The sequence below is a fragment of the Pseudophryne corroboree genome, chromosome 6 (genome assembly GCF_028390025.1).
Source record: "Pseudophryne corroboree isolate aPseCor3 chromosome 6, aPseCor3.hap2, whole genome shotgun sequence".
Lineage (NCBI taxonomy): Eukaryota > Metazoa > Chordata > Amphibia > Anura > Myobatrachidae > Pseudophryne > Pseudophryne corroboree.
Genome location: NC_086449.1, coordinates 300242598 through 300269139, shown reverse-complemented (window position 1 = coordinate 300269139; position 26542 = coordinate 300242598). Strand labels below are relative to the sequence as shown.

The window sequence follows — 26542 nt, the reverse complement described above, 5'->3', positions numbered from 1 at the left end:
TTGGATAAGGGATACTCAACCTGTATATGTCTTTGTTCAAATACCGTCATATACATATTAGCATAAGAGGGTGCGAGGTTAGACCCCATTGCGGTCCCCGAAACCTGGTAGTAATACTCGTTTTTATACTGAAAATGATTGAGTCCTAACACAAGATTAGTTAACTCAAGTATATATTCAGTTGGTATTCCCTTAGTGGGTTCAAGAGAAATCAATTCTCTTAATGCCCCCAGGCCTTCAGAATAAGGTATCACGGTGTACAAAGATTGTACATCCATTGTGGCAAGCAATATATTTTCAGGGAGATCCTAATAAGATTTCAGGTGTTCCAATAGGTCACTAGTGTCACGAATGTAACTCGGACTTTTAATGACATATGGTTGTAGTAGAGAATCAATAAACTGTGCTATTGGTTGCAGCAGTGATCCTTCAGCCGCTATAATCGGCCGTCCTGGCGGACTATGTAAGGTTTTATGTATTTTGGGTAATGTGTAAATTATTGGGCAACTGGGTTTTTAAGCAGAATATTACATTAGCTGAGATTGCACCTTAAAAGTTACTGAATACTTTAGCATCACTTCTGCCTCCTTTATATCTAAAAGATATAACACATAATATCCTCTATAAATTCTCTGTTTGACAGATCATCCTCTATTAATATAGAGTGATATAGCTATCTGGTACACTGGCCCCTATTGTGACAAAATAGAGTGAAAGATACAGAATAGACTGTTTAATTTGAATTATTATTGATGAATAAACATGTAACAGGATAACAGTGTAAGTGAATAAAAAAAAAATTCTGTCAGAAAGGTGTATGACTGTCAAGGAAGGTGGGGCTGTGCGGCTGTCAGTGAGGCGGACTGTGCGGCTGTCAGTGAGGCGGGCTGTGCTGAATCAGTAGTGTCCCTGTGAGTGATGCTGTGTATTGTGATGAGGTTTTAGGTGGTAGTAGTTCATGTATGTGGTTACGCTGGGAGGTGTGCAGTCATTGAGAAATAATGCAGTCGTGATCTAGTGTATCCATAGGCGTGCGCACGGGGGGGGGGGGGGGCTGGTGCGCACAGGCACCCCCTAATGTCCGGCAACCCCGACACTTGACAGGTGGCAGCGGAGAACGTAAGCGGGCAGTCAGAGCCGGCCCTATCTATAGGCAAATGCCTAGGGCATTTGCAGTGGCCCGGGGCATGCCAGAGCTGGCTCCACTAAACTTTGGGCAATGGAAGGACCTGCGAGTTCCCCCCACCATGGATCAAATGTATTTTTTTTTCAAGTGGGTCCCTGTCCCGGCGATTGAAGCCCCGCCCCCTCGCAGCTATGTGCCGTGATTTGCGGGTCGGTGGTGAGGGGCGGAGCCATTATGACGTTTCTCTTTGAATGGTGTCATATTGGCTCCGCCTCCTCCCCACCAACCCGCGAAACGCGGCATAAGCTGCTAGTGGGCGGAGCTTAATGATGAAAAGTGCCCTGCACGACTCCCAGCACTGATCTGCTCCTGGTTCCTGCAGCTACCGCCAGGCTCCAACCTCCAGGTGTCAGTGGGTTTGTGTGTATACTCTAGTCTATATATGTACATATGTATGTGTTGTGTGTGTGTTTATATATACTGTATGTGTTCTATATATGTGTATATGTATGTTTTGTATTTGTGTGTATATGTACAGTGTGTGTACCGTGTCTGTGTATGTGTTAGGATCCCGGCCATTGTAAGTATAGCCACAGAACTTTGACTACTGCCGGAGAAGGGAGAGGGGGGGAAGGAAGGGTAGATTTAGCCAACACTGGAGGGGATAGGGTTAGGCTACAGGAGGTGGAAGGTTAGGGTTAGGCTGCGGACAGGGGGGGTTAAGATAAGGCACCACCGGGGGGAGTTTAGGGTTAGGCACTGAGAGGGGAGGTTGGAGTTAGGCTGCGGGAAGGGAGGGTTAGGCTTAGGGGGGAGGGGACAGAGGATAGATTAGTTAAATCACCCGTCAGGATTTCATTCCTCTGGATGCTGGCGTCGGTATTTTGACTGCCGGCATCCCATCCGGCTGTCATGCATACCAAACCCATATGTGTGTTTAAATGTATGTGTATGTATATGTATGCGTTCTATGCATAGGCGTGCGCATGGGGGGTATTGCACAGGCATACCCTAATGTCAGGTACCCCTCAGTGTTAGCCTATTACATATACCAGCTCCACAGTCGCGGTGAAGCAGGTCCACTAAGGATCATGGAGAAGCGGGCAAGTTTCTACTCCGCAGGTGCCGTCTGTACTCCCCCCAGCGGCCTCTGCGCTTGTGTGACGTGACTTGTTTGACAGATTCTGTTTACAGGATGCCATGGCTGCGGGACCCGCGGAGGTGATGGACGGAGCAGAGTGCACACTGAAAGAGCTGCTGAGGGGCCAGGACTCAGAGTGTCTGCAGGGCAAGGTGTCGGCGGAGCTGAGCCAGCTGATGGTACTGGAGAGAGTAGCCGCCCACAGCCAAGGTTTGTCCCACTTACCCAACTCTCTGCTTCATGCTGGCTCTTCCCCGTGTCTGTCAGGTCTCCACACTAATGGATGTTGTGTGGCCAGGGGACCTGGTCTTCTCTCATCTTTTTCATTAGGAGTGTTCTCAATACAGTCCCACTTGCTGCCCACACATGCCCCACTCTCCCCTCACAGCTCCAAATGCCCATCTGCTGCACCCCCAAGCTTCCTCCATGTCACCCAGTACGTATCACTAGTGTCTCCCTATGCATGTCACCCATTACTTGTCCATAGTGTGCCCCTCTGTCTATCTCCCATTGCCTCACCCCAGTGTCACCCTCTCTGCCTGTCCCCACATGTCCCCAGTGTCACTTTCTGCTTGTCATCTACGAAGTATCCTCAGTGTCACCCTCTGTCTTTCTCCCACTGCCTCCCCCAAGTGCTACCCTCATGGCTATCACTCTCTCTACCTGTCACCCACTACATGTCTCCAGTGTTACCATTTGCCGGTCATCCAACTACATGTCCCCAGTGTTACCATTTGCCTGTCACCCACTGTGTTACCCCAGTATCACCCTCTGTCTCCCACTACATGTCACCCTCTGCTTTTCTCCGACTGCATCACCCCAGTGTAAACCCTCATGGCTGTCACCCTTTGCCTCACCCCAGTGTCATCCTCTGAATATGAAAACCAGAATATTAATTTCTGCTCATACCGTGTGACATAATGTGAATTTCGGCTCATACCATTGGCATAATGTGAATTTCGGCTCATACCGTGTGGCATATTGTGAATTTCGGCTCATACCGTGTGGCATATTGTGAATTTCGGCTCATACCGTGTGGCATATCGTGAATTTCGGCTCATAACTTGTGGCATATCCTGAATTCGGCTCATGCCTTGTGGCGTAATGTGAATTTCGGTTCATACCGTGTGGCATATTGTAAATTTCGGCTCATGCCTTGTGGCATAATGTGAATTTCGGCTCATGCCTTGTGGCATAATGTGAATTTCAGCTCATACCGTGTGGCATATTGTGAATTTCAGCTCATACCTTGTGTCATATTCTGTATTTCGGCGCATTCCTTGTGGCATAATGTGAATTTCGGCTCATACCGTGTGGCATATTGTGAATTTCGGCTCATACCGTGTGGCATATTGTGAATTTTGGCTCATAACTAGTGGCATATTCTGAATTTCGGCTCATGCCTTGTGGCGTAATGTGAATTTCGGTTCATACCGTGTGGCATATTGTAAATTTCGGCTCATGCCTTGTGGCATAATGTGAATTTCAGCTCATACCTTGTGGCATAATGTGAATTTCAGCTCATGCCTTGTGGCATAATGTGAATTTCAGCTCATACCGTGTGGCATATTGTGAATTTCAGCTCATACCGTGTGGCATATTGTGAATTTCAGCTCATACCTTGTGTCATATTCTGAATTTCGGCGCATTCCTTGTGGCGTAATGTGAATTTCGGCTCATGCCTTGTGGCATAATGTGAATTTCGGCTCATGCCTTGTGGCATAATGTGAATTTCGGCTCATGCCTTGTGGCATAATGTGAATTTTGGCTCATGCCTTGTGGCATAATGTGAATTTCGGCTCATGCCTTGTGGCATAATGTGAATTTCAGCTCATACCGTGTGGCATATTGTGAATTTCAGCTCATACCTTGTGTCATATTCTGTATTTCGGCGCATTCCTTGTGGCATAATGTGAATTTCGGCTCATACCGTGTGGCATATTGTGAATTTCGGCTCATACCGTGTGGCATATTGTGAATTTTGGCTCATAACTAGTGGCATATTCTGAATTTCGGCTCATGCCTTGTGGCGTAATGTGAATTTCGGTTCATACCGTGTGGCATATTGTAAATTTCGGCTCATGCCTTGTGGCATAATGTGAATTTCAGCTCATACCTTGTGGCATAATGTGAATTTCAGCTCATGCCTTGTGGCATAATGTGAATTTCAGCTCATACCGTGTGGCATATTGTGAATTTCAGCTCATACCGTGTGGCATATTGTGAATTTCAGCTCATACCTTGTGTCATATTCTGAATTTCGGCGCATTCCTTGTGGCGTAATGTGAATTTCGGCTCATGCCTTGTGGCATAATGTGAATTTCGGCTCATGCCTTGTGGCATAATGTGAATTTCGGCTCATGCCTTGTGGCATAATGTGAATTTTGGCTCATGCCTTGTGGCATAATGTGAATTTTGGCTCATGCCTTGTGGCATAATGTGAATTTTGGCTCATACCGTGTGGCATATTGTGAATTTCGGCTCATACCGTGTGGCATATTCTGAATTTCGGCTCATGCCTTGTGGCATAATGTGAATTTCAGCTCAAACTGTGTGGCATAATGTCAATTGCGTCTCAGACACTGTGGCATAATGTGAATTGTGGCTCATACTGCGTGGCATAATGTGAATTTTGGCTCATACTGTGTGCCATAATGTGAATTTTGGCTCATAGTGTTTGGCATAATGTGAATTTCGGCTCATACTGTGTGATATAATGTGAATAACTCAAATGTTCGCCCCCCTAAATCTCACATACTTTTCAGAGTGTCCCACTCAAAATCAGGGTGTAGGTGCTGGGGTGCAAGAGAATGCATATGCACCTAGGCCACCACTCTCTAGTTCTGCCACTGGGTCAGGGATAGGTTGGGGAAGTGTAAGCAGCGACAGGGCGCAGTGGCAGCTGGGGCTCAGGGTTATGCCATAGTGGAGTACTGGCCAGTGGTCTCGCCATTATGCTTCATTTTATTAATTTTATTTCTCTGAGGTGTATTATATCTACATGTTCTATTGGGAACTAGGGATAAATTAGATTAAGCCATGTGATTTTACTGAGAGAATGTAAAATAGTGCTAGACAAGCCCCTCTGGTGGTGCACGGTATCCGTTCACATGGTCGACCATGTTATGGTCGACAGTCATTAGGTCGACCACTATTGGTCGACATTGACATGGTCGACACATGAAAACGGTCGACACATGAAAAGGTCGACATGAGTTTTTTAACTTTTTTTTCTTTTGGGGAACTTTTCCATACTTTACGATCCACATGGACTACGATTGGAACGGTATAGTGTGCCGAGCGCAGCGGTAGCGGAGCGAAGGCACCATGCCCGAAGCATGGCGAGCGAAGCGAGCCATGCGAGGGGACGCGGTGCACTAATTTGGTTTCCCAGTCACTTTACGCAAAAAACGACACCAAAAAAGTTAAAAAACCCATGTCGACCTTTTCATATGTCGACCATGTGTCCATGTCGACCATGTCAATGTCGACCAATAGTGGTCGACCTAATGACTGTCGACCATAACATGGTCGACCATTCATACCGGAACCGTGGTGCACACCCTAATAAAATAAGCTGCGCACGCCTAGGAGTGTATCATGTTAGTGGGTTTTCTGTCATAACAACATGATAGATAGGTATTATCTATAGATAGATAGATATCGGCCAAAAAGCCTTCAAATTAAGAGAGTTCAGGGAAAGTTCAGAAAGTATGTATATAACTTAATATGAAAAAGGGTAAAAGGGTTCTAGTAACATCGGACACAACCTCCTAACTAAATTTTACACCAACCAAACAAAATATTTTGACTGCACTACAGTTTGTCACTAATCTTTAAATATTAACAGAACATTCTAGTTCTACTACACAGGACACTGATTATTACATAAACAATCCTGTACAGAAAGTACTTAGATTTCTGTATTACAATAGTACCATCAAGCAGCAATACAATGAGCCCTACCTTATATTTTGTCATGGTGCTAAAATGATTGTTCCTGAAGAATACACACAACTCTCCTTCCTGAAGGGTTGAGGACAGCTCACTTAGTCCATGGTAAGTCAGCTGAGTGGCTGTTCCATTTAAAAACTGTTCAGCAACAAAACCTATAAAAGAACATAATGTTGTTTAAGTCACATTCCATGCCTCTGTACCCCAGTGTAATCTTCCAGTGTCCCCTAGTGGATGAACAAAAAAATCATTTTGTCATTGTGCTTGATTCAACTCAGCGTGAATTGAACAGTGCCGGAAGGAGCTCTATAATTCAGCATGCTGTTATGTCAGAGAATGGCAGTTCTTGTGCCTTAAACCAGCATTCTCCGACTTAAGTGCCTGGCACTATGCTATTTCTGCTGCGCTAACGGTAGAAAACAGCATTGTGCCAGCAGTTTTGTTGGATTTCTGCTGGGGTGTGAGAAGAAATACCCTAGTTGGGCATAGCATTGCGCTGAATTGAATAGCTCCAGGAGCTCCTTCCTGGTGCTATTCAATTCACGCTGATTAGAATCGAGCCCATCATGGACAACCTAATTTACTAGTGTGATACCAGTGCACTTCTGAAATATTTAAACTAGTAAAGATTTAAAAAATAAAAAATGCAACCACTCAATAATAGTAATGTGATTTATTATGCAAAAGCAACAACTTTGTTACACAAATTAGGAGCATATTCAAATTTATAAAAAAAAAAAAATTAACAATTACATGTCAGCAATGTTCTGTACAGATGGGTCCTCCGTTATCTTGACTGTTTCTGCGCCTAGACGGAGGTTTAGTCACGCCTAGGCAATAGCTTAGGTTGCCGAGTTTAATCACAGACAGGCGCGTTGAGGCACGACTAGATACTCAGCATGCAATTCACATCTCCACCACTGGGTGGCTAATGCTTCACTAATCCAGTACTTTAGTTTGAATAGCGGCGGATTGATCTACAGTACAAGCTCTGGCTAATGGTCAGTGACGACTGTAATGTTAATTTACAGTCCTGTACTGCATAGTGTACACACAGATGGTGACCAATGGTCAGACGGACAGAGTAAAAAAATAGGATTTTAATACCTACCGGTAAATCCTTTTCTCCTAGTCCGTAGAGGGTGCTGGGGACTCCAAAAGGACCCTGGGGGTATAGACGGGATCCGCAGGAGACATGGGCACACTATAAGACTTTGAATGGGTGTGAACTAGCTCCTCCCTCTATGCCCCTCCTCCAGACCTCAGTTATAGGAACTGTGTCCAGGGAGACGGACATTTCGAGGAAAAGGATTTTTGTTACACTAAGGGAGAGATACATACCAGCTCACACCACAAACACACCGTACAACTGGATTAGCAGGAATACCAAATAACAGTATGAACGAAAAACAGCAACAAGCTGAACATAACCGATACACAACCTTCGTGTAACCGAAAACAACAACTAACAATACAACTGCAAGTAACAGTCCGCACTGGGATGGACGCCCAGCATCCTCTACGGACTAGGAGAAAAGGATTTACCGGTAGGTATTAAAATCCTATTTTCTGTTACGTACTAGAGGATGCTGGGGACTCCAAAAGGACCATGGGGTCTATACCAAAGCTCCAGACCGGGCGGGAGAGTGCGGACGACTCTGCAGCACCAATTGAGCAAACATGAGGTCCTCATCAGCCAGGGTATCAAACTTGTAGAACTTAGCAAAAGTGTTTGAACCCGACCACGTAGCTGCTCGGCAAAGTTGAAGTGCCGAGACCCCTCGGGCAGCAGCCCAATATGAGCCCACCTTCCTGGTAGAATGGGCCTTCACTGACTTCGGCGACGGCAATCCAGCCGTAGAATGAGCGTGCTGAATCGTATTACAAATCCAGCGTGCAATAGTCTGCTTGGAAGCAGGATTTCCAATCTTGTTGGAAGCATACAGGACAAACAGAGCCTCCGTTATCCTAACAAGAGGCCGTTCTGGCGACATAAATTTTCAAAGCTCTTACGACATCGAGAGATTTTGGCACCGTCACGGCATCCGTAGCCACAGGCACCACAATAGGTTGATTAATGTGAAATGAAGAAACCACCTTCGACAGAAATTGTTGACGAGTCCTCAATTCCACTCTATCCACAAGGAAAATCAAATATGGGCTCTTGTGAGACAAAGCTGCCAATTCCGACACCCGTCTGGTGGACGCCAAGGCCAAAAGCATGACCACTTTCCAAGTGAGAAATTTCAACTCAAACTTTCGCAAAGGTTCAAACCAGTGAGACATAAGAAATTTTAACACCACGTCAAGATCCCACGGTCACGGGTGGCACAAACGGAGGATGGATATGCAGCACTCCCTTCACGAAAGTCTGAACTTCAGGAAGGGCGGCCAATTCTTTTTGAAAGAAAATAGATAAAGCCGAAATCTGCACTTTGATGGAACCCAATTTCAGGCCTGCATCCACGCCTGCCTGCAAAAAATGGAGGAAACGACCCAGCTGAAACTCCTCCGCAGGAGCTTTCTTGGCTTCACACCATGACACATATTTCCTCCAAATACGGTGATAATGCTACGCCGTGACCTCATTTCTAGCCTTAAGGAGAGTTGGGATGACTTCCCCGGGAATACCCTTTCGAGCTAGGATTTGGCGTTCAACCTCCACGCCGTCAAACGCAGCCGCGGTAAGTTTTGAAATACGCATGGCCCCTGCAGTAACAGGTCCTCTCTGAGAGGAAGCGGCCAAGGATCTTCTATAAGCAATTCCCGAAGATCCGGATACCAGGCCCTCCATGGCCAATCTGGAACGACGAGCACTGCCGGAACCCTTGTTCGTCTTATGATCCTCAACACCTTTGGAACGAGAGGAAGTGGAGGGAACACATATACCGACTGAAACACCCATGGAGTTACCAGGGCGTCTACTGCACTGGCTTGGGGGGTCCCTTGACCTGGAACAATACCTCAGAAGCTTCTTGTTGAGGCGAGACGCCATCATGTCTATTTGAGGAATTCCCCAACGCCTTGTCACTTCTGCAAATACCTCCTGATGAAGAGCCCACTCTCCTGGATGGAGATCGTGTCTTCTGAGGCAGTCTGCTTCCCAGCTGTCCACGCCCGGAAGGAAGACTGCTGACAGAGCGCCAGTGATCGCGCAGAGCGAAAACATTTGTGGGTCCCAGGGACCCCTCACTTGAAAAAATTGGGGTCCTACTCCACTATTTCTGGGTCCCGTCACATATTATGGGGGGATGAGGGCAGAAAACAGATGGGACAGTGCTGGGGGACAAGGAGAGGTTTAGGGGCAAGTAGTGCTGGAGGTAGTGGTTGATACCAGTTGGGGCAGTGCTGGCAGCAAGGGGTTAGGGCCAGGCAATAAAGGGAGTTGTGATGGGGGTAGGGAGGGGGTAAAGGTAGATAGCAGTCGGGTCAGTACTCAGTGCAAGAGGAGGTTAGGGGCAAAACGTGCCGGGGGTAAGGGTAGAAAGCAGTTTGGGCAGTACTGGTGGGAAAGGAGGTGATTGACAGGGGATATGGCCACTGAGGAATGACCGGGTCCTGCATTACACCCTGTGAGTCAGAGTCCTGTGTGCACCTCATCCAATACCATTCCTCAGGACTCTGACTCCCACATGTCCTGCAGGACCCAGTCTGTTGTCCTCTAATTATTGTAGAGCTATAAATAAATTATAATAATGCAATGCCCAGCATGCCGACAGTAAAAGGCTCTCTCTATTCTAACATCCAGAATTACTTGAAGTACTATCTATAAAAAAAAACACAAAGTACTGTAGGTGTGATGCGGTGAAGATGTCGGAATCCCGACATCCGTTAGAATTTGGAGGCTGGAACTCTACAGGGGCAGGAGACCAACGCTGAAATCCTGACCTTAATCACAGCCTGTGGGTTAGGTTTAGGAAAAGGAAGGGGGGATTAGGGTCAGGCAGTAAAGGGGGAGGTTAGGCTGTGGGACCAGATTGTTAGCGTGAGGGGTTAGGGAGCAGGGGGAAATACTCATCCCTGTTGGGATTTTATACATCGAGATCCTGGCATTTGTATCATGAACGCCGGGATCCCATGTGCTGGCATTACATACTAATTGCCAGTAGGCTTGATAAACAACCTGCTCAGGCTCCCAGGTGCAGTAACTATCAGTAAGCCTGGGTCTTGTACCTGCACCATAGCCAGAGAGAGCCACAGGTTGCCTTCTGCTGTACAGGACAGAGAGGAAGAGAACAGAGAAGCACTGGAAAGGGACCAGGGATGGCTGTATGGGTGTAGTACTGTATGCCGGCGGCCGGGCTCTCGGCGACCAGCATACCGGCGCCGGAATCCCGACCGCCGGCATACCGACAGCGTGGCGAGCGCAAATGAGCCCCTTGCGGGCTCGCTGCGGCCACGGTGGCGCGCCACGCTATTTATTCTCCATCCAGGGGGGTCGTGGACCCCCAAGAGGGAGATAAAGTGTCGGGATTCCGGCGCCGGTATACTGTGCGCCGGGATCCCGACAGCCGGCAAACTGAAGACCACCTCGGCTGTATGTATGTATGTATGTATGTATGTATGTGCGCCCCGTGGTCACATTAATGGGTGACAGTACCCCCTTCTGTGACAGTGTAGCCATACCCCCTGTTACCTGGCAGCGGTGAGATAGACACACTCCCCCACAGCGCTACAGAATCCGCACAGCACTACAGAATCCGCACAGCGCACCACAAATACCGCTCCCCACCTGCTGTCAGCTACTGCAGGGTCAACCAACAGCCTGGACCAATCCAGGTTCCCACCCTATGATAGACACATGATCACACAGCCTGTATATGGCAGAGGCAGATACACACAGTGCAGTGTTTGCCAATCCCTGCTCATGCGTACCTGCGTGCAGCTCGGAACCAGCCAGTTGCCAATGCTGTTGCTAGTCAGCGCCCAGCCAGAACCACACCACCACAACTGCCAGGGCCCGTACTTACCAGTGCGCGTCTTCCGGGAAGTAGAGCACGCGGTGCAGCCGCTACACTCTCCCCCGCGGTGGGCACAGCAGCATGTCATTGCGCCTGCTGGACTCAGCCCCACCGACAGCCAGAGCAGCGGAATGGTCTCAGGAGCCGGGCACATCCCCGCACACACGCTCATCACCCCGGCCACAGCAGGCCGGAGCAGCAGACGGCGGGTGGAGCGCAGGGCTGGACCAGGATGATTGGTTTTACACACACACCGGCCCGCCCCCTCATCTCCGTTACAATAAGGACGGATGGGGCTTGCTGCAGGTGGTGCGTGACAGGGAGGACGGCTACCGAGGAATAAGCAGGTCCTGCAGTAGGCGCTGTGAGTCCTGTGTGCGCCTCAGCCAATAGCATTTCAGTATTGGTTGAGGCGCACACAGGACTCTGCATCATAGCGCGTCCTGCAGGACCCGCTCATTTTTAAAGTGAGTCCCTCTTGTGCTGTAGTGCGTAAAAACGCACTATAGCGCATATTTCGCGATCACTGAGCGCTCACGTGCTTTTCCGCCCAGCGGAGAACTCTTGTGGCCTCCACCCTCGCCGCTCTGCTCTTTGTTCCGCCCTGGCGGTTTACGTACGCCACCGCTGTTACGTTGTCCGACTGAATCAGGACAGGTAGACCTCAAAGAATGTGTTCCGCTTGCAGAAGGCCGTTGTAAATGGCTCTTAACTCCAGAACGTTTATGTGGAGACAAGTTTCCTGGCTTGACCATTTTCCCTGGAAACTTCTTCCTTGTGTGACTGCTCCCCAGCCTCGGAGACTTGCATCCGTGGTCCGCAGGACCCAATCCTGGACCCCGAACCTTCGTCCCTCTAGAAGGTGAGAACTTTGCAGCCACCACAGGAGAGAAATTCTGGTCCTGGAAGATAGACTTATTTTCCAGTGCATGTGTAGTTGAGACCCGGACCATTTGCCCAGCAGGTCCCACTGAAACACCCGGGCATGAAACCTGCCAAACGGAATGGCTTCGTAAGCCGCAACCATCTTCCCTAGCACTCGAGTGCATTGATGAATCAACACTCTTGCCGGTTTCAGAATCTCTTTGACCATGCATTGGATTTCCAGAGCTTTTTCCGCCGGAAGAAACACTCAGCAGTTCCGTGTCCAGGATTATGCCCAAGAAAGGTAGCCGAGTTGTCGGAATCAACTGAGACTTTGGCAAATTTAGAATCCAACCATGATGTTGCAGAACCGTCAGGGAGAGCTCCACATTTCTTAGCAACTGCTCCTTCGATCTCGCCTTTATCAGGAGATCGTCCAAGTACAGGATAATTGTGACACCCTGCTTGCGTAGGAGTACCATCATTTCCGCCATGACTTTGGTGAAGACCCTCGGGCCCGTGGAAAGCCCAAATGGCAACGTCTGAAATTGGTAATGACAATCCCGCACCACAAATCTCAGGAAAGCTTGATGTGGAGGATATATCGGGACGTGTAAGTAGGCATCTTTTATGTCGACTGACGCCATAAAATCCCCCCCTTCTAGACAGGAGATCACTGCTCGAAGAGATTCCATTTTGAACTTGAAAGTTTTCAAATACAGATTGAGGGATTTTAGGTTCAGGATCGGTCTGACCGAGCTGTCCGACTTTGGCATGACAAAGAGGCTCGAATAAAACCCTTATCCCCGTTGGGACGGGGGTACCGGGACAATGACACTCTGACACAGCTTTTGTATCGCAGCACTCACTACTTCCCTTTCTGGGATAGAAACTGGCAAGGCTGATTTGAAAAATCGGTGTGTGTGTGTGTGTGTGTGGGGGGGGGGGGGGGGCATCTCCTGAAACTCCAGTTTGTACCCTTGGGACACTATGTCCAAGACCGAAGGATCTAGGCCCGAGTGAAACCAGACCTGACTGAAGAGTCGGAGACGGGCCCCAACCGGCACGGACTCCCGTAGGGGAGCCCCAGCGTCATGCGGTGGACTTGGCAGAGGCCAGGGAGGACTTTTGGTCCTGGGAGCCTGACACAGCAGGCGACCTTTTTCCTCTCCCTCTACCTTTTGAAGCAAAGAAGGACGATCCTCTTCCTTTTTTGTATTTATTAGGCCGAAAGGACTGCATCTGATAATGGGGTGCCTTTTCTGTTATGCTGGAACGTAAGGCAGAAAAAAGATGACTTACCCGCTGTAGCGGTAGACACCAGGTCAGCGAGGCCGTCACCAAACAAGACAATACCTTTATAAGGGAGAGCTTCCAAAGCTTTATTGGAGTCGGCATCAGCATTCCATTGATGAATCCACAGCATTCTCCTGGCCGAGGCTGCCATGGCATTGGCCCTTGATCCCAAGAGGCCAATATCCCTCGCCGCATCCTTTAGGTAAGCTGCAGTATCCCTGATATAACCGAGAGTCAAAAGAATGTTATCCCTATCGAGGGTATCCATGTTATCAGCCCACTTAGCAATAGCACTACTCACCGATGCCGAGGCCACGGCAGGTTTGAGGAGCGCACCCGTAGTGACATAAATGGCCTTTAATGTCGTTTCCTGCTTACGATCCGCAGGATCCTTGAGGGCAGCAGTGTCGGGAGACGGAATCGCCACCTTCTTGGACAGCCGGGACAGAGCCTTGTCCACACTGGGAGATGACTCCCACTTTTCCCTGTCGTCAGAGGGGAAAGGATAAGCCATAAAAATTCTCTTGGGAATCTGCCACCTTTTGTCAGGCGATTCCCAAGCTTTTTCACAAAGAGCGTTCAGTTCATGAGAGGGGGGAAACGTCACCTCAGGCTTTTTTCCCTTATACAAACAAACCCTCGTGTCTGGAACAGCAGGCACTTCAGAAAATAAGAATTTACTCACCGGTAATTCTATTTCTTGTAGTCCGTAGTGGATGCTGGGAATTCCGTAAGGACCATGGGGAATAGACGGGCTCCGCAGGAGACTGGGCACTCTAAAAGAAAGATTAGGTACTATCTGGTGTGCACTGGCTCCTCCCTCTATGCCCCTCCTCCAGACCTCAGTTAGGGAAACTGTGCCCGGAAGAGCTGACACAACAAGGAAAGGATTTGGAATCCAGGGTAAGACTCATACCAGCCACACCAATCACACTTTACAACTTGTGATAACCATACCCAGTTAACAGTATGAACAACAACTGAGCCTCCATATACGGATGGCTCATAACAATAACCCTTTAGTGAAGCAATAACTATATACATGTATTGCAGAGAGTCCGCACTTGGGACGGGCGCCCAGCATCCACTACGGACTACGAGAAATAGAATTACCGGTGAGTAAATTCTTATTTTCTTTGACGTCCTAGTGGATGCTGGGAACTCCGTAAGGACCATGGGGATTATACCAAAGCTCCCAAACGGGCGGGAGAGTGCGGACAACTCTGCAGCACCGAATGAGCAAACTCAAGGTCCTCCTCAGCCAGGGTATCAAACTTGTAGAATTTAGCAAATGTGTTTGAACCCGACCAAGTAGCAGCTCGGCAAAGCTATAAAGCCGAGACCCCTCGGGCAGCCGCCCAAGAAGAGCCCACCTTCCTTGTGGAATGGGCTTTTACTGATTTAGGATGCGGCAGTCCAGCCACAGAATGTGCCAGCTGAATCGTGCAACAGATCCAACGAGCAATAGTTTGCTTTGAAGCAGGAGCACCCAGCTTGTTGGGTGCATGCAGGATAAAGAGTGAGTCAGTTTTCCTGACTCCAGCCATCCTGGAAACATAAATTTTCAAAGCCCGGACTACGTCCAGCAACTTGGAAGCCTCCAAGTCCCGAGTAGCCGCAGGCACCACAATAGGTTGGTTCAAATGAAACGCTGATACCCCCTTTGGGAGAAATTGGGGACGAGTCCTCAATTCTGCCCTGTCCATATGGAAGATCAGATACGGGCTTTTACATGACAAAGCCGCCAATTCTGACACACGCCTAGCTGAAGCCAAGGCCAACAGCATGACCACCTTCCACGTGAGATACTTTAGCTCCACGGTCTTAAGTGGCTCAAACCAGTGGGATTTCAGGAAATCCAACACAACGTTAAGATCCCAAGGTGCCACTGGAGGCACAAAAGGGGGCTGAATATGCAGCACTCCCTTAACAAACGTCTGAACTTCAGGCAGTGAAGCCAGTTCTTTTTGAAAGAAAATAGATAGGGCCGAAATCTGGACCTTTATGGATCCTAATTTTAGGCCCATAGTCACTCCTGACTGTAGGAAGTGCAGAAATCGACCCAGCTGGAATTCCTCTGTAGGGGCCTTCCTGGCCTCACACCAAGCAACATATTTTCGCCATATCCTGGATATTGTGTTGCTGTCACGTCTTTCCTAGCCTTTATCAGCGTAGGAATAACTTCATCCGGAATGCCCTTTTCCGCTAGGATCCGGCGTTCAACCGCCATGCCGTCAAACGCAGCCGCGGTAAGTCTTGGAACAGACAGGGCCCCTGCTGTAACAGGTCCTGTCTGAGAGGCAGAGACCATGGGTCCTCAGATCATTTCTTGTAGTTCTGGGTACCAAGTTCTTCTTGGCCAATCCGGAACGATGAGTATAGTTCTTACTCCTCTCTTTCTTACTATCCTCAGTACCTTGGGTATGAGAGGAAGAGGAGGGAACACATAAACCGACTGGTACACCCACGGTGTCATTAGTGCGTCCACAGCTATCGCCTGAGGGTCCTTTGACCTGGTGCAATATTTTTTTAGCTTTTTGTTGAGGAGGGACGCCATCGTGTCCACCTGTGGCAGTTCCCAGCTATTTACAATCTGTGTGAAGACTTCTTGATGAAGTCCCCACTCTCCCGGGTGGAGGTCATGCCTGCTGAGGAAGTCTGCTTCCCAGTTGTCCACTCTCGGAATGAACACTGCTGACAGTGCTAGCACGTGATTCTCCGCCCATCGAAGAATCCTTGTGGCTTCTGCCATTGCCATCCTGCTTCTTGTGCCGCCCTTGCGGTTTACATGGGCGACCGCCGTGATGTTGTCTGACTGAATCAGTACTGGTTGGTTTTGAAGCAGGGGCTCTGCTTGCCTCAGGGCGTTGTAAATGGCCCTTAGTTCCAGTATATTTATGTGTAGTGAAGTCTCCAGACTTGACCACTGGCCTTGGAAGTTTCTTCCCTGAGTGACTGCCCCCCATCCTCGGAGGCTTGCATCCGTGGTCACCAGGACCCAGTCCTGTATGCCGAACCTGCGGCCCTCGAGAATATGAGCACTCTGCAGCCACTACAGCAGAAACACCCTGGCCCTTGGGGACAGGGTGATCAACCGATGCATCTGAAGATGCGATCCGGACCATTTGTCCAACAGATCCCACTGAAAGATCCTTGCATGGAACCTGCCGAAGAGAATTGCTTCGTAAGAAGCCACCATCTTTCCCAGGACTCGCGTGCAGTGATGCACCGACACCTGTTTTGGTTTCAGGAGGTCCCTGACCAGAGATGACAATTCCTGGGCCTTCTCCACCGGGAGAAACACCTTCTGCTGTTCTGTGTCCAGAATCATGCCCAGGAAAAGCAGACGCGTTGCAGGAATCAGCTGCGACTTTGGGATATTCAGAATCCAGCCGTGCTGTTGCAACACTTCCTGAGAGAGTGCTACGCTGACCAACAACTGCTCTCTGGACCTCGCCTTTATGAGGAGATCGTCCAAGTACGGGATAATAACAACTCCCTTCTTCCGAAGGAGTATCATCATTTCGGCCATTACCTTGGTAAATATTCTCGGTGCCGTGGACAGGCCAAACGGCAACGTCTGGGATTGGTAATGACAGTCCTGTACCACAAATCTGAGGTACTCCTGGTGAGGTGGGTAAATGGGGACATGCAAGTAAGCATCTTTGATGTCCAGCGACACCATAAAATCCCCCTCTTCCAGGCTTGCAATGACCGCTCTGAGCGATTCCATTTTGAACTTAAATTTCTTTATATAAGTGTTCAAGGACTTTAAATTCAGAATGGGTCTCACCGAACCGTCCGGTTTTGGTACCACAAACATTGTGGAATAGTAACCCCTTCCCTGTTGAAGGAGGGGGACCTTGATTATCACCTGCTGGAGGTACAGCTTGTGAATTGCCGCCAGTACTACCTCCCTTTCCCTGGGAGCAGCTGGCAAGGCAGATTTGAGGTAACGGCGAGGGGGAGTCGCCCCGAACTCCAGCTTGTATCCCTGAGATACAATTTGTACAGCCCATAGATCCACTTGTGAGCGAACCCACTGGTTGCTGAAGTTTCGGAGACGCGCCCCCACCGCACCTGGCTCCGCCTGTGGAGCCCCAACGTCATGCGGTGGACTTAGTGGAAGCAGGGGAGGATTTTTGTTCCTGGGAACTGGCTGCCTGGTGCAGCTTCTTTCCTCTACCCTTGCCTCTGGCCAGAAAGGATGCTCCTCTGACCCGCTTGCCTTTCTGAGGCTGAAAGGACTGCACTTGATAATACGGTGCTTTCTTAGGCTGTGAGGGAACCTGAGGCAAAAAAGTCGACTTCCCAGCTGTTGCTGTGGATACGAGGTCCGAGAGACCGTCCCCAAACAATTCCTCACCCTTATAAGGCAAAACCTCCATGTGTTTTTAGAATCAGCATCACCTGTCCACTGCCGAGTCCATAATACTCTCCTGGCAGAAATGGACATTGCATTAATTCTAGATGCCAGCAGGCAAATGTCCCACTGGGCATCCCGCATATATAAGACGACGTCTTTTATATGTTCGAGGGTTAGCAAAGCAGTATCCCTGTCGAGGGAATCAATGTTGTCTGACAGGGTATCAGTCCATGCTGCTGCAGCACTACACATCCAGGCTGAAGCAATAGCAGGTCTCAGTAGAGTACCAGAGTGTGTATACACAGACTTCAGGATAGCTTCCTGCTTTCTATCCGCAGGCTCCTTTAGGGCGGCCGTATCCTGAGACGGCAGTGCCACCCTTTTAGATAAGCGTGTGAGCGCCTTGTCCACCCTAGGGGATGTTTCCCAACGTAACCTATCCGTTGGCGGGAAAGGGTACGCCATCAGTAACCTCTTAGAAATCACTAGTTTCTTATCAGGGGAACTCCCCGCTTCTTCACACAATTCATTTAATTCATCAGATGGGGGAAAAGTCACTGGCTGCTTTTTCTCCCCAAACATAATACCCCTCTTGGTCACAGGGAATGCACAGACCGAGGACAGGACCCAACAAAGTCCTTTGGGGAGACAGAGAGAGAGTATGCCAGCACACACCACAGCGCTATATAACACAGGGATTCACACTATAAAAAGTGATTTACCCAATAGCTGCTTAAATATCTTATTTGCGCCTAAATTTATGTGCCCCCCCCCCCCCTCTCTTTTTTACCCTTCTTGTATCAGGATACTGCAGGGGAGAGCCTGGGGAGCTGCTTCCAGCGGAGCTGTAAAGGGAAAATGGCGCTGGTGTGCTGAGGAAGAAGGCCCCGCCCCCTCAGCGGCGGGCTTCTGTCCCGCGTTTTCTGTAACTTAATGGCGGGGTTTTTTACACATATACAGTTAACTGACTGTATTATGTGTATTTTATGCCAAAAGGTATTATAATTGCTGCCCAGGGCGCCCCCCCCCCCACAGCGCCCTGCACCCTACAGTGACTGGAGTGTGTGGTGTGCTGTGGGAGCAATGGCGCACAGCTGCAGTGCTGTGCGCTACCTTAATGAAGACAGGAGTCTTCTGCCGCCGATTTCATCGCTTCTCTTCTGTCATCTGGCTCTGCAAGGGGGACGGCGGCGCGGCTTCGGGAACGGACGATCTAGGTCAGGCCCTGTGTTCGAACCCTCTGGAGCTAATGGTGTTCAGTAGCCTAAGAAGCACAAGCTAGCTGCAAGCAGGTAGGTTTGCTTCTCTTCCCTCAGTCCCACGTAGCAGTGAGTCTGTTGCCAGCAGATTTCACTGAAAATAAAAAACCTAACAAATACTTTCTTTTCTAGCAAGCTCAAGAGAGCCCACTAGGAGCACCCAGCTCTGGCCGGGCACAGATTCTAACTGAGGTCTGGAGGAGGGGCATAGAGGGAGGAGCCAGTGCACACCAGATAGTACCTAATCTTTCTTTTAGAGTGCCCAGTCTCCTGCGGAGCCCGTCTATTCCCCATGGTCCTTACGGAGTTCCCAGCATCCACTAGGACGTCAGAGAAATATGTAAAACATCTTTAATTGCCACAATCATGTACTGAATACTCTTAACCAATTTTGGATGTGAACTGGCCTCACTAAAGTCGACATTGGAATCAGAGTCCGTGTCGGTATCAGAATCTGCCATCTGGGTGAATGAACGCTTTTGTGACCCTGAGGGGGCCTGTACCTGGGATAAAGCGTCCTCCATGGATTTTCTCCACGTTTGTGTCTGAGAATCAGATTTATCCAGCCTCTTAAACAATAACGCCACATTTGCATACAATGTACTCAACATATTCACCCAATCAGCAGTCGGCGGTGCCGACAGTCACTCCGAAATCCTTCTCTGTGCCCTTAGTAACCTCCTCCGGGGAGGAGCACTCAGCCTCAGACATGTCGACACACTGTACCGACACACACACTCACACTGGCAATAGAGGACAGACCCACAGGGAAGCCTGTTAGAGAGAACACAGAGGGAGTATACCAGCTCACACCCCAGCGCCCATATACTACTGAAACAATAATATATGATCACTGCGCTGCATAAATACCACCAATTGACTCCCTCACCCCCGTTTTGCTCGCTGTACTTGCTAAGGAGAGTGGAGGTCCGGGCCAGTGTCTCTGCAGTGTCTGTGAAGAGAAAAAATGGCGCTGGTAAGCTGTGAGGGCTAAGCCACGCCCCTTCCGGCGCGCTGTAGTCCCGCTCAATTTTAAATATTTATACTGGCGGGGATCTTATATTTAGTGCCTAGGCACTTAAAATATGCTCTTTGCCAGTTTTAAAAAACCTCAGTAACTGCTGCCCAGGGCGCCCCCTCCTGCGCCCTGCGAGTGCCGTTGGTGTATGTGTGGGAGCATGGGGCGCAGCGCGACCGCTGCACCTCCGTTACCGAAGTCTTCTGCCGTCACTGAAGTCTTCTTTCTTCTTAATACTCACCCGGCTTCTTTCTTCTGGCTTCTGTGAGGGGGATGACGGCGCGGCCCTGGGAACAAGCAGCTAGGCGCACCAAGTGATCAAACCCTCTGGAGCTAATGGTGTCCAGTAGCCTAAGAAGCAGAGCCTTTGAACTAAGAAGAAGTAGGTCTGACTTCTCTCCCCTCAGTCCCACGATGCAGGGAGCCTGTAGCCAGCAGGTCTCCCTGAAAATAAAAAACCTAACAAAAGTCTTTTCAGAGAAACTCAGGAGAGCTACCCTAGTGTGTGTCCAGTCTCTCTGGGCACATAATCTAACGGAGGTCTGGAGGAGGGGCATAGAGGGAGGAGCCAGATCACACCCATTCAAAGTCTTATAGTGTGCCCATGTCTCCTGCGGATCCCGTTTATACCCCATGGTCCTTTTGGAGTCCCCAGCATCCTCTAGGACGTAAGAGAAAGAAAAAACAGTTTATTCAGATGCACACAAATGTGTTAAAACACATGTGTATGCAGACGCAACTAATGTGTGAAAGGAATAATGTAGCTCATTGACTTTACAGTATGCACAGTGCACTAAATGAGTGTCCAAGTCCCCTAACGGCATAAACAAACACCAATGGGAAGGAATCGCTCTTTGCAGTACTTTTACACATGAACTTGAGAATCTTCCATGCAGTGCTGTGGGCTAGCGATGAAGGCTCCCGTCTGCCACGATGAGAGTCCAGGGTTCAATTCCCAAAGTGTCAATCTTTTTTTTTGTGTTCCCGTGACATTCACTTTATTATTATTTTTTCTGTGTAATCCATTGTAAAACATTCAAAGGAAGGGTGCACACAGGTTTCACACAAATCGGGGTATATCTGCAGGAGTGACTCATTCGCTATGTAAAATACACAGCGGTAATGAGCGCCTATAGACATGCCAGTAAATATAAATTAGTATATTCTGACGCAACTAACTGTTCGAGCAACACAGTACTGTAGATAGCGTTAGAGAATCTGTTCTGTGAGAATCTGTGTTGTACATTATTATAAGCTGTTCGTGCTAATTAGTACTCTAATAGAAAAAACTGTACAAAAATACTAAGGACAGTGATTTGGCATCCAGGAACTTAGGGAGGAGCTTTTCTCTCTCTCCATTATACATAGAAAGATTAAACTTGCCACTCTACATTACACGCTGTTCGTGCCAATTAGCACACTACTAGTGTACTAATTAGCACGAACAGCTTTTAATGTAGAGTGGCAAGTTTAATCTTTCTATGTATAATGTAGAGAGATAAAAGCTCCTCCCTAAGTTCCTGGATGCCAAATCACCATACTTAGTATCTCTGTACAGTATGTTCTATTAGGGTACTAATTAGTCGTTTGTGCTAATTAGTACCCTAATAGAAAATACTGTACAGAAATACTAAGGACAGAGATTTGGCATCCAGGAACTTAGTAAGGAGCTTTTATCTCTCTCCATTATACATAGAAAGATTAAACTTGTCACTCTACGTTAAAAGTTATTCGTGCTAATTAGTACACTAGTAGTGTACTAATTAGCACAAACAGCTTGTAACCGCCATCTAGGAACGTGCTTGGTATGTGGAACATTATTTCCGAAGATACGGGACAAGATGGAATGATGGGCCTTTCCTGGCATCCATAACAACTGGGTTTCAGGACAATTTCTAGAGACCGGAACCACCAAACAAAACTATCCTGTCTTGGGTGGAAATGTTCCGGGAAACAGGGACTGTGGCTAATCATAATAAAGGACGAGCCAACAGACCCCGCAGCACAACGATCAATGTATGAGGACAGGAAAAAAGTTTGTTACCTTTTTTCTTTTTATTACCCTGTAAATGCTATAATAAACAGATTTCCTATAGACTCCAAAGCCTGCAGCCTTCACCTTCACATTCCTCTTAACAAGGAGTAGCAGAGGTGGAAGTCCACAGTCTTCCTCTAGAAGACTAGCAGGTGGGAACATAAGAGAGAAGGTGGTTAGCTTCAGGCACTCATACCAGGGCAGAATGGTAGAAAAACATATGTGACAAAGGGAGAGGGTGTATGTCACATATGTCCTCCCATTCTCCCCTTGTCAAATATTTCCCCATCAGTCTCCATTTATCACATATGTGAGTACCCAAGCATTACTCTAGCACCCTGGCTCACTAAATTCATTGTAAATATAGTTAGCAACTAGCCAACCTCTTGCCTCTCACCGGTGTAAATCTGCCACCATGTACTTTCTACTACTTTTTTTATTATAACTGTTGCATAGAGTTGATCTGTGTTTTTTGGCATACATACTGTACAATCTGTTTTTTCCTTATGCAAGTAGTTAACGCCTTTTTAAAAATTATTAGGTCTATTCAATTCTAGTCTGAACTGCCGTCTTAGTTGGAAAGACGGCAGTTTCCGGCTTTTTTAGGTCGAATCATGATTCGACCTGTTCAATGGGGCTGTCGTTTTTCAGACTTGTCAGAAACACGTAGATCTGCGAATTAGCCGCAGATCCACATGTTTTGTCAGATTTGTGCCCAAATCCTACATGTTTTTGGTCCGTTTTCGACAATGTGAATCAGAGTATTAAAAAAGTCGGATTGACACTGTCGGAAACGGCCAAAACCTGTCAGATTTAACCTCAAATTGAATACTGAATTGTCAGATCCTTTCCGTCGGAAAGGATCCAACATCAATTGAATAGACCACTATGCCATTCACTTTATCTTGTGACAACTCACTACTGTGTACTTTAATATATACAAATGGATCTGCTTCACACTCTCTGTTCTTGAAAATGCATATACTAACTTTTATGTGTATACTGTTAATGTATGTTTGTTTATTAATGAAAAACCAATAAAATATACCAGATATAAAAAAATAAATAGTTAGCAACTGGCAACAATGACTGTCCTTTCCATTTATCTTAACTGCATAGCTTTTGTCTTCTAGAGTAGACTCGCTTATATGGTCATCAGCTTGGAGTTATGGTGTGTAGTCTAATGATTTTCTAAAACAGCTGCTCCTACTTTATCTCCACTGCCTCCTAGGTGGCACAGCTGTCGCCAGAGAACAAGTGCCCTGGCCCTGCGTTCAGCAGTCAGTATAACGCTAACGAAGCGGATGACCATAAAAAGAGAACCTTATCTAGAAGAGAAAAGCTGCTCAGTTAAGGGAAATGATGCTTCACTATCATGTTTGAAGAGTCATATGGAAGACCATGTTGAAATGCTGTAAATAATAATATTAACATGTCTGGCACCAGGATCGACCTCACACCTTTCCCTATTCTGTATGTCGACATTTTAACTTCCAATACTGAACTTCCATACTGAATCAGTGATAAATACTGTGATGCAGCATGGGGGATAGTAGCTATTGAAAACTGGATTTCTGAAAATGCTTGCATGGCACGGCCCACGTGGTCAAGATTGCTGCCATGGCACTGAGGGGGTTAATCCCTTGTGCTGGAGAGCCATTTTCCAAAGTACTATCGGTGATATGTAAATGTACAGTATGTTTAATAATATTTTGGTCAAGCATGCAAGCTTCCTCCCCAAAAGCAACTTGCAATCGGTCAATACTATGCTGACGCAGACCACTCTTGTCACAGAAGATCATAGCACTCCAGTGCTCCATAATGAGTTTGTGAGGGAAGTGAACATGCGGACCTCTTCAGGGTGCAATGCTGCTTCTATAAAGGTAGATTAGCAAACCAAAAAAGCACACTAATGTGCACTGCAGGTGGGGAAGATATAACATGTGCAGAGAGAGTTAGATTTGGGTGGGGTGTGTTCAAACTGAAACCTAAATTGCAGTGTAAAAATAAAGCAGCTAGTCTTTACCCTGCACAGAAACAGAATAAGCCACCCAAATCTAACTCTCTCTGCACGTTACATCTGCCCCACCTGCAGTGCAACATGGTTTTGGTTTTTTGGTTTGCTAACAAACCTGCCTAACCCACTATATGCGGTATCTGGTTGAAAAATGTCGACATGTTTATAGATCAACATTTTACATTTTAGTGTTATAGTTAGGCTTAAGGTTACGTTTAGGCTTATATAATAAAGAAAAAACAATGGGATGTTGGCATTTGAGCTATCAACAAGTAAAATGTTGACATAACGAACATGTAACAAGTCAACATTCTGGCCAAGTCATACCACACTCCTGTATGCAATACCACCGGGTAACATTTCAGAATTGTACAATGGACATAAAATACAAACATATACGGTTAACACAATACAATAAATGTTGAACACAGTTTGGGTGAAAAAGGGGTGTCTAGAAGGTTAACCACTATTTTCAAGGTCTTGATACCTCTATATGGTCACAAAAATATGAGCCAGATACAGTATAACAAGCAAAGCATTTATGCATGATAAAGTACAATGTAAGATAAATATATGGTATGATAAAAGTCATACTAGAGATATATATTTGAAGCAATTGTACAGTTTTCTAATAATCAGTTTAATTTTGATGCAATACATATTGTACATAAATGTCCATATCTTTTGAGTAAACTTTAAATAACATATGTGAAATACAGAGTTCTGAGCCAGCAACACTGTCAAAATAATAATCAAAATCACTCACCCACCTTCACTAACAAGCTCACTGCTCTCCGACTGCTTGCATGAAATAATCTTCTCCACCAGCTGGTTGTAACTACAGTTACCCACAGCTGTCACAACCTCAGGAATCTGGGAGATGGAAAAAACAAAATCAGAAGCTGAAGCTGCATCAAACACTCTGTTCTTCACAAGTAGACTTTGATGGATGCAGGAATACAGACACTGACACCGCTTTTCAAAGCATCTGTACACAAATACAGTATATGTTTGTTAACTCTAACAATGATGAATTAAAAATAAAATAGTAAACGTATATGCATGGGGGACCATCGTTATTATACATTGGCCGACAGTTCTTTTGCTAGCTGTGGGATTGAAGTAATGTAGTTATGCCAAGGTTTCATTTTATGGGAATCAGCCTGCTGTGTCTAGAATAGAGAACATGGAAAGGAGCGCTTTCCAAAAAATGTTCAGCCAAGTTTGTTTACTTTCTTTATCATTTCAAAGAGGTCTCCAACTAGGTTTAGAAAACTTTTAATGTCCATAGTCTTAAGTACAGAAAATCAACAAAAATTCATTGAATACATTTTCTTGCCTGTTCACTGAGAAGAACGATTAGGCCACACTCTGTTTCCATGGAATACGGAGGAGTCAACATCAAACATGGCTGCTCATCATGCATGAAAGAGCAGACATACATATAGAGCTCATACTTTGTTTTCCAGTAAGACATAGAAAGCCCTTACTGAAAAAAGTAGGGCAGAGGTTATCAAACGTGGTCCTCAAGGCACCCCAACAGTCCAGCTTTTAGGTATATCCATGGCTCAGTACAGATAGTTAAATAAAATTGACTGACGTGCTAATTTAGTCACCTGTGGCCAAGCATGGATAAACTTAAAACCTGGAATGTTAGGGTGCCTTAAGGAACGAGTTTGAGAACATCTGACTTCAGGGATTTGTGACACACACTGCGGCCGCAAGGTAATACTCAATAGCCCATTGCAGCTGCAGCTAATGAAACTACAGGAGGATAGCAACTACCTCTCCCATGATGCTATGGAAGTATGAGCACATGGGTAACTGGAGAGGAGCACAAACTGAAGTCCAGTAAAGAGGTGGATTGGGTGAGAATAAAGCTTAGGAAAAATAACCAGAGGCGTGCCGGAGAGGGTAGCATACCTCCCAACATGACCCTCTCCAGGAGGGACAGCATGCTCTGCTCCTGGACTTCCCTATTAATTTGTGATTGCCATCACCTGTGTTGAAACACCTTTCTTTATTCATTTACCTGTTCAAAACAGGTGCTGGCAATCACAAATTGAGCAAAAAGTCCAGAAGCAGAGCATTGTGTCCCTCCTTGAGAGGGTCATGTTGGGAGGTATGGGGTAGGGAGGAGAGGAGTCAGACTAAGAACTGAGCATTGGTTAAACAAGCTGTATAGTGAAACGGTCTATAGCTTTTAATGTGGACGTGAAGACTTTGTTACATAGTGAAGTAACCACACACTAGCACAGTGGTTCCCAAATGCAGTCCTCAGGCACCCTAAAGCTAAGCACACACTATACAATTATAGGGCTGATTTGCCAATAATTGGGATATCGGTTTGCTTTATCGTATAGTGTGTACGAATGTTCGTTTCTGCATTTTGCCTATAAATCTGGAAAATCTTGCCCACAAACATGAAAAATCGATTTTCCGATCTGTCGTTCCAAAGCAAAACATTCAGCGACAATCTCCCGATATCAAGCAGTATGTGTTAAT

At 47.1% G+C, this 26542-nt stretch overlaps 1 protein-coding gene across 1 annotated transcript in view; it reads right to left on the bottom strand.

Moving 5' to 3' along the window:
• MINDY2 (MINDY lysine 48 deubiquitinase 2) overlaps positions 1-26542 on the bottom strand; it is a 353927-nt gene that overhangs the window by 77786 nt on the left and 249599 nt on the right. The window contains 2 exon segments of the mRNA XM_063926174.1: positions 6234-6376; positions 24808-24910. Coding sequence (XP_063782244.1) covers positions 6234-6376; positions 24808-24910 — 246 coding nt within the window.